Source organism: Bombus fervidus, chromosome 10 (assembly GCF_041682495.2).
Source record: "Bombus fervidus isolate BK054 chromosome 10, iyBomFerv1, whole genome shotgun sequence".
NCBI lineage: Eukaryota > Metazoa > Arthropoda > Insecta > Hymenoptera > Apidae > Bombus > Bombus fervidus.
This window is the reverse complement of record NC_091526.1, coordinates 8422437-8435366: the sequence shown is the minus strand read 5'-3', so window position 1 is coordinate 8435366 and position 12930 is coordinate 8422437. Positions and strand designations below refer to the sequence as shown.

The following is a 12930-nucleotide window of genomic DNA, read 5'->3' as shown; positions in this document are numbered from 1 at the left end:
CAGCAGGACTGGTCCCCGTCTATGGGACAATGGAGGAGGGCAGGAAGTCGCGGTCGAGCTGGCGAGTGGTCAGCAGAACTTGATAGTTTCTCAAAACTCGATCTTCGAATCGTCTCGAATCTCACGCCGTCGAAAAGACCTTTACGATCTATACAACACGAGTGTCGTGTCGAATCTAACATTTTCGTTTACCATCGAACACAACAATACGCTTGTTTGACATTTAAATATGTTATAAGTAACCGAAAATTAGTCGTTCGATTTATCGATTGACGTGTAAACTAGATGATGGTTCTATTTATGCGGTTTTCGTAGCTCGTTTTAATCACAAATCAACGAATGCATTTAAATTAAAAACGCGTCGAGAAAGTAGACCAGTGTGTCGTTAAAATAATACCAAAAATCTCTCTCTCTCTCTCTCTCTTCTCCGCAGTATACTTATGTATACGTGTCAGACTGACGATAAGCGAATCTCTGTTTACACGTAACCAACAGGCGAGCAGATGTACGTGTCGCACGTGTAATTCATAGGCCCGTAGTGGTACACACGTATTTACCTGGTGCGTCACGTGAACTTGATATTCACCGTTACTATCTACGCATACGCGCGCGTAAACGCGGTGTACGAATGAAAATACCCTGGATAATGTTGCCTGTGCGATTATTAAAATAATTTATTTCCCGCCGGTGACCGTTATCGATGAAAGGAGACTTATCGACCGATCCAACGCACGAATGGGTTGAAGCGTAGTTAGGAATATTGACTCTTCGTGAAAAAATGAATGTGGAAAAATATGGAGTAAAAAAAAAAAAAATGAATGGTGATCGACAAGGAGAAAAAAATTACTATTCCGTAGTTTTGATCAATTTTTCTAAAAACTAGCCGTCCCTTTGTTTCCCGCTATGTATTGTATTTTAACCACATGATGCATATGCCTGTGACATACGAGAGTAAATTGTTTCTAGCTTAATCGGTTTGGATTTTATCCAATGATCTGTGTGAGTGAATTAAGAAGCTATGATACCCAATAAAAAAATATTGTATATACATTTACATTGTTGGTCGTATCGTGTTATAAATATGTAAGCACTTGTTGAAACATATTACATAATATTATGACATTATTAAACTGTTATTATATCTTCGTCGCGTTGTCAACGTTTTTATGCATTTTATATTATACGTTCTCGGTTGTCTAAAATAAGATATCGAAGACTAGAAGATAGCGGAAAAGGGTGACGAATAATTACCAGGTATTATTTATATATGGAGACGTACAATATGTCTAAAAAGACATTCAGAAGCTGGGTGTCCCATATGTCACGCATATATGCATTCCAAAGGTGACTGTATACCTGCTGCTTTGGTGGTATCGTGCGACCATATTCGTCCCCCTTTCGAAAAGGAAACCGTCGAAAAGGCCGCTTTAAGGGCCATAAAACATTTGTTTCCCTCGACGGTGCTCGCGCTACTATCCGAAACGCTATATTGCGTACAGCCGCGAACGCGGGATTTCGAATTGAATTTGAAATCAGGGGGCTCGATTTTATGGTGGCTGGGTGTCAAACGCGTCGCAAGTATCGCATTCGAAGCGGTTATTCCACGTGAGAGAAGGGGAAACTTTCGCTTGAACCCGAAACCCTCCATAGGCATGGATCGTTATCGGTTTACTGGTTTCCTGGCAAGTGTATCGACGCGAGATGCGGCTGTTCAAACGGTTCAATTTCGTTTTCCATTCCCTACGAGACTCGTAGGACAGAGATACGGCTGGGATAGATCGCAGTCGCGAGTCTCTTATCGCTTCAAGATTCCTCTATTCCGAGAAATCAATGAGTCTAGCCGGACATCTTAGTAAGCGTTTTATCGCCCGTAAGCAGATGTTTGCCTCTAAAATTAGTGCTATTTATGGAGTGATGTCGTCGGTTATTAATAACACTATTCCCGCGTTACACATAAATTCCAGGAAAGAAAGAAAAAAAAAAAATACGATCAAACATAAATATCGTCCGACAAAGAAATTCGAGTTTCGTAATATCGCGCTGTATTCGGTGAGAATGAAATTTCTTGGAAGCATTGTATAAAAGTGAGCTTTCACAGAAGATAGTGGGACGGGAAGAAGAGAAGAATCGTAGAGAAGAAAAGAAAACGTCGCAGTTATCTTATCGAAAGCAAATTTCCAGAGATTAATTCCTTACCTGGTCGTTGTCTTGTTGATCTTGCCCGTATGAGGGGGTGTCACCGTTAGGGGTGGTGGCGGCGGAGGGTCGCTGTGACGTTGACAAGTTGATCGCGCCGTCTCCGTCTGTGTCATGATCCATTATGCCATCGTCCTGAAATCACGATCATCGTTACGTCAATCGGACTGCTGGCTTCTTTGGTGCACTGAACTTCATCGTTGAACTCGCCGCTTTCGCGTATATACTGGTATCTAATATTACGTCATACCGCGAAATTTCTCGATCGGTCAACAACGTTTCGTTGCTATCGTTCAGGAGATGTTTCCCACTCGCGAAGCACGAAAGTTTGGGTTTCCGGTAACCACGGACCACGGTAAAAGAAGAAAGAAAAGGATAGCCGGCTCTACGAAGGTTTTGAAATATGCTTTAGTTATACGATATTGCCCTCGACGTAGGAACAATTTTAGATCACGTCTGACGCATGTGATTCCATACACTCGAGGCAAAGGCAACAATGTTTAGCTCGCGGAACACACGTACACATATACAAACGAATCGCTAATAATATATTCTATCGTTTGCATTCTCACGCGAGGAATTAACCTATACGATAATGTAACACTTCTATTTTTTCCTGTACCATGACAAACAATATTATTCGACTCGCAAAAGTTCGCTTACTTTAAGAAAAGTTCGTAGTTCCTAATTTCAGTCATCCAATAGCCAGTCTAGAATTCATGGAAGCGTAATACATTTGGAGCGTCTCACAGCAAGAGAAGGACGTGTTTCTTCGAATGGTTTCGCAACGAATAACACTTTCCGCGACACGAAGAAAAAAAATAAAAACAACGGCGTAGAAAAGCGAACGTAAATAACGGATCACACAAAAACACCACTCGCGAGGAGAAATAAGTTACACAGCGTCTTCAACGGCGAATAATCACCATACCGGAAGTACGCTGATCCTCCAGCTGGCGCACAACTATCACGCGAATCGTCGATCGCGTTCTTTCACTAAACGAATATACGCACCACTAATTTACGATCCGAGAATTCCTCGTTCGTTCGTTTAACCTAAAAACGAAACGACTGCATCGTCTACGAGGCTCGCGCACACATGGGGTGAAAACGCACTTGGAAAATGTCGTTGGCAACACGCACGTGGACACGAAGGAGCCGTCAAAACTCGTGTGCGCGGGCTATGGGAAAAAGAAAGAGAGGAGACGAATGAAACGAGGAGGACAAAGAAGAAACGGTTGGGACGAGCGCGCGTAAAAGGAGACGAAAACTATATAGAGGAGGAATGGAGAGGAGAGAGGACGAAACGGACGACGACGCCGTAAAGAAGACGAAAAGCAACGTTCACGCGGCGACCGAGTAGCGAGGACTAAACACTAAAAGCGGCACAGGCATACCAAGCAGCCCAACCAGCGAGGCTGTTGCTTATTGTGTAAATATAAACAAATATAGTTGAAACCAACCAACAGGCCTGCTTTCAGCTCTCCCTTCTCTCCCCGCCCTGCTCCGCCGTCTTCTACTCTTGTGTGCCCTACCTTCTCTGTCGGCATCTCCCCTTCCCCACTTATCGCGGCCTCTCTGTCCTCCTCCCCTACCCCAGAGTCGTGTCTGAAGACTTTGCCCCTCTCGCTCCACCGTAACACCCACCCTTCGTCACGTCCCTGACCCCACCGCCGCCAGGCAAACCAGTACATCATATACGAGGCACGTTGTATACCGTGGCTCTGTGTGGCTGACTGGCTGCCTCGGCTTAGCTTGGCCTGTGCCTCTGCCCTCTCACTCTCTCCTTCTCTCTCTTTGCCTTCTGTTCTTCTCGTCCCATATGCTCGTCTCTGCTCGAACATTACACATCGTCGCACGGTTGTTTGGCAAGCGGCTGTTCGCGACGCCTAACTTCGTGACAACCGGGGGACTAGCCGACTCTTCGCTCCGACAAACGGACAACTATAGCCTCTTAGATTTTTCTACTGGAGGGTGTTTTGAAGATTCACCAAGTTTTCTTGCACGTCTGATCGAATAATTGTACTGCACCAATGAAAATCAGAAATATACTGTTCTTCCAAGCTAATCTTGTGAACTAACTTTTAGGGTTGCAGTTGATGTAAAAATATCGGGGAATTAATAACTGAAATCGATGAATAATGAAATTTAAAGCAAGAACCGATGTTCTTGGATTTGCAAGATATCGAAGATATCTGACTTCCTGTATATATAGAGAATTATGTAAGAGGAAGTTAAATACACGTTAGAAAATGAATCGTTAGCACCCTGGATCTAACGAGTTGGTATTTCTCGAGATAACCGGAGATAAGTCGGCTGCGACTGTCAGGAACACTCAAACGGTTCGATACACCGACTTACTAATAAATTATGAATATTCCGTTCTTTAGTTGACTGGCCGTGGATATACATGGAGGCGAGGAGGTGGTTGCACACACTGTTGCTTCGTAAATATGTGTGTACACGTGTTGTCTGACGCAACCTGAACCACCGGCTCAAGTTTGTATAGGCGAACCGGAAATGGGGGACGAAATATTCCTCGAAACGGCATGTCCTTAAATATTCCTTTCACTCGTAATTCCAGTACTACAATTGGTACCGTGTACAGCAATGCTTTCAAAATTTTCTGCTGATACGTGGAGAATTATTCCGTTCTTGTCACATCTTCTTGTCGTTACAATGTAACGAAGAAAAATAAAGAAAAGATAAATGGCCAAAGTATTTTAAATTTGTACGACTATCCTTTCCAAACCTCGTTCCTTGTATCATACACGGGGCAAAAAGAAGTGACGAAGAGAAATTGCTCCAGCGGATTTATATTATTCAATGTACGATACTGTAGTCCTATCGAAGTTATACGAGGCAAATCCTTGGGTTTAGCCGTTCCCATTGTCGAACAGCTAGGTGTATTCCGTAACCCAATGATGATTCGGCGAGGGGTACCGCGACCCATTGCCTGGTCCTATGATAACAAAACTTAGGGCAAAAATAGGCGCAGCCGGCCTTCCGAAGCTTGTGTACGTGGCATATACTAAATATGTATTTATTAAGTAAACAACCGTTGCGCTGGGGTTCTAAGGTACATACGTCTCGTTTCCTATTTCATTGTGAGTAATGCGTTCTCGTGGATCCGATGGTTTTTAGTTACGTCACGTTGCTCCAGCATGGCTATGATGATACTATATGCGACGTGAAATGATTCTATAATTTTCAAACTCTCCTTTATTTTTTATCATCCTGCGTAGAAAGATCAAAAAGTCACACGTCGAGGGTATATAATTCGTCAACGATAAGGGAGACGAACCTTTGAACAATTAACCAGACAAAGGGTGTGTAATCTAACCCAAAGGACGAAGGGGTTAAAAATCGAAGGCAATGTCCCAGACGGTAACACGGGTTTAAGAATGGATCTCGACACACCGTTCACGAGAACGCGTACGAGTATCCAAAAGAGGGGTGCACGAGGGTGTACGATCCAGCAAACCGACCGTAAAGAAGGATAATCGTCGAGAGTCGAAGTAAGAAGAGATAACGAGATCGTATATCCCCATCAAAAAGGAGAGAAGGACAAGGTAAACGACTTCGTCTGTGTGCGCACAGGTCCTGACCACCCTTTCTACACGTATATATACACCGTTGAGTGTTCATACTACCCTTCTAAATAATAAACGAGAGGATTTACCCCCGTCAGGTTCGCACGACGGTACATAAAAATACTCGAATCTGAGAAATTAGCGGGAGAGGACTAACGGGACATCGTTCGTCGCAGGAGTTCGAGGTGCAAGAAGGAGGTGGAGCGAGGACAGGATGTGGAAAAAGAGAGGAGCTTGATAGGAGGGAACGTAAGGGGTAGGGGGTTGGTTGGAGACGAGGCGGAGGCGGTTCGGTCTCGGGTGCGGAGTGGCCGCCAGGAAAAAAGGGTACCTAAAAGGGTTGAATTAATGTCGCGATAAATATATGATTTAAGGTGGAAACGTTTGCAACTCCGGCTAATTTTTTATCTGAGACCGCGGCGCGCTCCTCGTCGAGAGGGTTTTTACCCTAGGAAAGAGAGACCGACGATCTCTCGAGCGAGCCACACTTGGACCGGCCAAAAGGGGGGATTTGGGAACTCCGCGAGGGGAGAAGGAAACGAGGCCTTTAGAAAAGGAGGAGGAGCTGACTGGGAGGGGGTTAAAAACCGAGCGGCATGGTGACAGAGGCGGAGAGTGGTCGAATTCAACGGTTATTTCTTTTTTCGGGTAATTTACTACCGGCGAGAATTTGAGCGGACGCGCGCTTTTTAATAGTTCGCGCCACTCCAAGGACTCTTTCGTCCTTTTTCTCATCCCTCAACCTCTCCGACTCCCGGGGTTGCGCCTGGCCATCCTGGCAGGCGTCTCTTTCTCCGTCTGTCGTCCAGGAGGATCGTCCAGAGGGACAACGCGGCGGCATCGTTCCGCCGCGGTTACGATGAGAATTACGAGACTATAAAGCGGCCATCTACGACGCAGTTTATGTCACTCGAGTCCGTGGACTGATTTTACTACAGATTACTCATCGTTTTTTTTCTAATGTCGAAACCATCGCGGTGATTCGCGAAACCTTCCGCCATGCAGGACTAAATCCTTGTCTCATAACGTTGTCACATAATTCTAACTTTAAGTTCAATATTTTATATCGGTAATCTCTAAATGTTTCAATATTTAACACGTTCGCTACATATGCGTAATTCTTTCAGATTAATTCAGATTTTATTTTAAAGTAGAATTCGATAATATAAATTGATCAAAGAAATTGCGAACGAAATGTTGCCGCTTATTGATAAACGATTATATAATTGACATTAATAACAATGTATAATTAATATACCTGGTTAAGAAGAAAAAACGTGATCGATGTTTCATACTAATATACTATAGCGTTAAACGCAAGTATCAAGTAGACGAAATGTAAGGCGAAAGATTAAAGAGGAAGAATATATTTATCAGAGGCATTTCTTAATGATTAATTAATCCCTTATAAGCAAATAATTCACTATCATCCTACCAGCACCCGCAGATCAGAGCAATGGATCGAAATACTCTTCATATAGCCAACCAGCAGCAAACAACCCCTAAAATATAGAATTTCCTCCTCTGACCGATCTCTTTATGTTTCGTCGCGCAATTTCACGACGACTTCCCGAAATCCTTCGCAGATACTACGTCATTGGGTAATCGGGGGTGAGAGCATCCCCGCGGGACCGCAAACAGCCGTTCCCTCAATTATGTGCGACATGAGCGAGCGAGCGAACGAGCGATGGCGAGGCTGGCGCGTATCAACATACGTGACGACGAGGCTGCAAACGAGAATCGTACAACTATTTCCAGCTACCCTTTGCTTCTTCGAAAACGCGTAGGATGGGAAGGGAACGAGAACGAAGGATGATCCACCCTCTGTAGGAAGTGTGAGCAAGCCACGACCGTTTAGGTTTCCGCAGCGTCGACGCTTTTTGAATTAACCGGCTGGACATTAGAATACGAAATTGATATATTATGGGCGTAGGAGCAAGGCCGGTTTCTGCCCTTCCTCGACCCTACCGATGAAAGGCCGCGAAACCGCGGGGGTTAGACGTAACGGTGAAAGAAGGAGGGCGGATGGTCCGGTTACACACACTCTTTAGGCATGACTGGCCGCAGTTCGCATCTTTCATCGTATTATCTGCCCTCGTAAAACACGCCTTTATAGGTTCCCGAAACGCTCCACCCCACCCGTTGTGTCCGGCGTGTGTCTCCTTTCGTCGTTTCTCTTCGCGACGATCGCATCGAGAACTATGGATATTAGTTTTTCATGGACGTATTTGTTAAAGAAATCTTTTGGTTTACAACCAAGGCCAGGCGACACTGTGTGATCCTGCCAAGGGAATGGAAATAATACTTCCTGAAATAGCTTCGGCGATTCTTGAAATATCTGTTTGTTCCACCATCATCGAAGGATATTACTTTCTTCCTCGATTCCTTCGATTTTATTGAATCCAAAGATAAGAATCAACCGGAAAAGGAGAACCGGCCACCCTATTCTGTACCTATTTAAGTACTCGCTGATGTAAACTCGCTCGCTATCGGCGACATCTAAGCTCCGCCTCGAAAAAATCACCCCTAAGGAGGCTACTCGAGACGTATCAGGTAGCGAAGCTTCGAGCAACGACCAGCGTCGCTTTTTCCTCCCGCTGATTTATCGCGGTGGCGATTAAGGATACGAAGAAGATTCGAAGAGAGAAGCGTTCGACCTTAGCCAACGTCGATCCGTGCTTTCGACGCGTTCGATCGGCTAATGGCCTCTGGTAGACGTTAACATTGACGAAGAAGTCTACGGCGTTTATGTGTGCGTGGCGTTAATTTGGCTTTAAGCTACCAGTCGACCGTACCACCCCCTCCTGTATCCGTGCCGGTGGTTCTCTTGTTAGCATACTTATCATCCGGCCGTGGAATTAAGAACGAGCGAGGTGTCTAGGGGTGTGAAAGCAGCGAGAAGCGGCGCGAGGGTAGAAGAAGACGTTAGGGGATGACTGTCGTGCGGAACAGGGCGGAGGGGGATGGTAAGCGGGCTGTTGATAATATCAGCCTCCAGCAAAGTAGAACGGGTATTGGCTGGCGGACTATTGTCGGAATAATGTTGATTGGATTCAAGACCGAAGGCATTAATCTGCCTTCTTTTATTATGGACCGAAAGGGACGATCTTAACCTTCCATTCTCTCGGCCTGGCCTTCCTTCGATGATACTTGCACGAAATAGGAAGGTCGCGAACCATCCCCTCGCTACTTCCATCAGCACCAACAGGGAGTCAGTCTAACCTTGTTAAAAATTAAATCAACGAAGTCCAACGGTACAATTTGTCACTTAGGAAAAGGCATTTGAGTGGAACGCGAGCTCGATTGGTTATTTTCAATAAACCCGCGTATTAATTGAAAGTTACACATTTACGAATAAAATCACATAACATCGTGTGACTGTGTGCATTCTTCTTATCCTTTAAGCAACGAATAGTAGAAACTTGTGCATAAAATTTGGAAAAATTCCAAGTTCTACGTTTATTCGATCGAAACTCCAAAACGCAACGAAGAATAGTAGTAGCGAACTCAATCGAATCAACTTCATCCGTCACTTTCTGCGTAACACCATAGGGGTGACGATTCGATTTTTCGCTGCAGCAAACAGACTGGCTGTATCGCGGAAAAATCCTGCGGAACAATGGCATGGGTGGTACTATCACGTTCGTCGGAGCTTTCAGCTTTCGGAAAAGAAGCGATCCAGATGGATGGTCGTAAGTGGTGGACAGAGGCCGATAAGGGTAGTGGGCAGGTCGGTCGGGTCTCCCGGGCGGCAGTGTAACCAGAGGGGGTTGCTCCTCCTGAAGAATGGACCTCTTTGTTTAGCCGTTTATGGTGGAAGAGATTTAGCCGGATTGCCGTCAGCCGATAGCCACCAAGGGTGTCGACCAGTCCAACATCTAGAAGGGCGCGGGGTGCTGGCCAGTGGAATCCGTGAAAACTTCTCACTAATACGAGCTAGCTCCTGACTTCGTTCGTCGTTTCCACCTCCCTTTCTTTCCTTTCCACCCTCTTCTTCCGCGCCACGCTCCGTGGCAACACCTTCCTAAAGGCGAAGAATCGCTACGCTTACGAGCGACCCCTTACAATGGCCGGACATTAGCTGACAACAGAGGTGTGGACATCGGGTAGTAGTCCTAACAGCCTTCAGGTTCACCCCTCCGTTTGATTGGCCGACCAACCGCTCGAAACGTTTCGCATTTATAGCCTGGGATCTAAATAAAATCTCTGTCTGTTCGGATAAGCCTTCGTGGAGAGACCAGTAGGAAATTCCTCGACTGGTAAGAGTGTTAGAGGGTTGCTTCCAAAGAGACGTACTCGTATTTCTATTTCCTCGAAGATTTTCGCAGACTGGAAGCTACATTGGTGAAATTGTAACAGTGAGCAGGTGATTCGATTTGGATGACTATCGGTATCGTTTCTCGAGCAACGACCAGGAAAACTACTGGTACGAAGTGGACGATAACAGGGTGTGAGAGGGTGCTTTGAAATAGACATTCGTAGAAATCCTACAAGAGAAGATCTAAGCGGACAGTACCCTGAGATACAGTTATGCAATAATGAGCTAATGTAGTTAATAGGATTATGCCGGAATCTCTTGTAATTGGCCGCTGAAAAGGTCAGCTCGGTTTTGCTAATCACCCGTTAAAAGGTAACTTTGGACGCTTTGCAGTTAAGCTTAAAAGGTTTACTAGGCTTTACACGCATATATGTGGATATTTTACGATTGTTTCCTTTTTACCGGGCCACGATGCCAACGCTAAAGCTTTGTCATTATCATTTTAACGCAGCAGGATTAATTATACATTCGTTAAACGTGTCATTCGCAAAGGAACCACGGGCCTCGGTTCACTCGGTCAAAGCGAAATTTTCGATTGGATAAATGGTAAATTTTCATGAAAGAAACGTACTAAGAATGCTGCCACGTGATCTATTGAAAATAGCGAGCATGATGAATGTACTTGAGTCGACTAGCGATCGCTTCATCATCTACGATATTCGTTCTTGGTATCTAGATCATCGTACTGATATTCGCGTGATATTTTCATCTTACATTTCACGTACAACTTGATTCAAAAATAAGAAAAGACGAATATATTTTCATTGGATAGCGAACAGCTGTCACTTTTCAATGATTGCTACTTCAGAGATGACAGAGAAGATGTAAATCTTAGAAGTAGAGGCAAACGGAAGGAACGTTATAAATTTTGAGTGAATTTAGTGTGGCGCCATGGATCAAGCCTCGAGCAACCGGGTTTTCGGGTTGGATTAGGGACGAAGTTGCAATTCACTTCGATATATTTACTGTGAGAACGGTCAGGCTTCGTGAGTGGCCATCGAGCTATGGATGGACAGACCGCTGCGCTGCTCGGTTTTTCCCTTTTACCTTTTAGAGTAAATAAGAGCTTGGCCCGTGAGTATCTCCCTTCGGAAGCAGAGGCGCGTTCGCACATTTGCGATCCATGCGTGGCCGCTTTCAGCTTCTGTACGTCCCCATGGTGATTTATGAAGTTTCAGAGTTTCCTTCTTGCTTGCAACTTTCATCCCTTGCCCTCAATTTTCGGCTATTCAACCAAACATCAATATATACACACACACACACACAATTCTATATACACAACTCTTCTTGCCTCCTTTATGCAAAAATTAGACGAATAACCATCCCCGATATTTAGATGATAAAAACAATAAGTATCCATTACCCGCGTATCCACTTAACGTCAGCGAAATAAGAGCAGTATATAATGCGAATAATACTACCATAAGGAGGAGAATCTCGAGGGAACCCCAATATCGCGCAACGAGACCGAAGAAAAACCGAAGCACTCGAGCCGCCTCCGTCTTTTAGTCTTCGTGGTTGGAGGGTGCTCAGCCGTGTAGTGTCAATGAATAAAAATTTGCGGCCGAGGGTGGCCTCGCGTTTGACGCCGATTTTAAAGCTTACCCTCGAACCTCGAGGCCCAGCTCGCCTCGCTTCCGTCACCCACCCTCCGGTGCACCCTTCTCTCTACCTCTTCTTACCAAGACATTACTTTATACTGCGCTCGAGCATCGCGAAGAAGAGTCACGGTTCGCAATCAGCGGTGGCTGAAACTCGCACTTATTTTCGCCTGAGTGCCCACAGCCCTCACGAAAGCCACCCCCTCCCGCCCCCGTCCACCACTCGCTGCACGAGCTATCGAGCTCAGAATAAGACGGTTTCGCCTCGAGATCATTATACCGCGCCTTAAGTCGAGCTAATATGTTCTTCTCTTGGCAGTCAACCACCGCCGTTTGGGAACCACCTTGCCCCATACATTTACTAAAGATTCGTATATAGGTATATAACCCTCGTCGAGTAGAGCAGCGAAGCGTCGCGAGCTAGAAACCGAGCCGCGACATTTAGACAATTTAATGCCGTTTTATAAATTATACATCGGCCGCGAGGTCGCAAGACGAGCCGATTACCGGGGCGGATCGTTCGTTCTCCGTTTAATCCGGCGTTCCAGGGCGCGTGCACAACGCGCTGGAAAAGCTTGGGTGTTGTAAAGGCCGGGACAGCGAGCGGCGAACGTTAAGGGTGCAATGTCAGGGAAGAGTCCGTGGGAAAAGCCACCCCAGACGAGTTTCGTTGATACGAATTTCTGATTTGTAGGTTCCTAGACGACGTGCTGCGCGAGGATCTTCGTTCATAATGTATTGGGCGGTTGGAAGTGAATAGCTGTGAAGCGATCGAGCAAATATATACGTCCGTGGCGCTATGAGAAGTTTTTCATCGAGACGTCAACGATAGCTGTAACTTTAAATTTTTATTTACTGTTTAATATCGCTATTTACTAGCTTGAACGAATTTTTTACTCTATGCAGGTGGAAAATGGCGTTGGAAAAGATAGAAAAATATTCTAACGCTTAGTCGAGAATAAATAGGATTTCATATTTTTAATTTTTATTTTAGTTTCGTTATTTCTTTGCCTGAAAGGATTTTATTCCACGTAACAGGAAATATTTTTGAAGGAAGTGGAAAAATATCTTTAGGCTGACGGTCTTCTAGGAGAGAAATCTCTCAGTAGCCGGCTTGCAGAGAAGCTTCTCCATCTTTCGTTATACCCGCAATGCCTCATCCAAAAAATGGCGCTTTACCGTCCCAAAGATATAACCCAGACACCTCGTAAAGCCCCATACG

At 45.2% G+C, this 12930-nt stretch overlaps 1 protein-coding gene and 1 long non-coding RNA gene across 22 annotated transcripts in view; one reads left to right on the top strand and one right to left on the bottom strand.

The window, feature by feature from the left end:
* Nucleotides 1–12930, bottom strand: part of Foxp (forkhead box transcription factor P) — a 246630-nt gene that overhangs the window by 93042 nt on the left and 140658 nt on the right. For 20 of the 21 annotated variants that reach the window (XM_072011565.1, XM_072011560.1, XM_072011551.1 and 17 more), the window contains one exon: nt 2197–2331. In XM_072011565.1, coding sequence (XP_071867666.1) covers nt 2197–2319 — 123 coding nt within the window. In that variant the 5' untranslated portion in view covers nt 2320–2331. Of the gene's footprint in view, nt 1–2196; nt 2332–2859; nt 3253–3312; nt 3539–12930 lie in introns of those variants that run through there. The other variant, XM_072011572.1, reaches the window with a different exon arrangement.
* On the top strand, nt 3716–4914 carry LOC139991482 (uncharacterized). Its single transcript, XR_011800854.1, has 3 exons — nt 3716–4218; nt 4285–4419; nt 4587–4914. It is a non-coding gene; the product is annotated as an uncharacterized lncRNA (long non-coding RNA).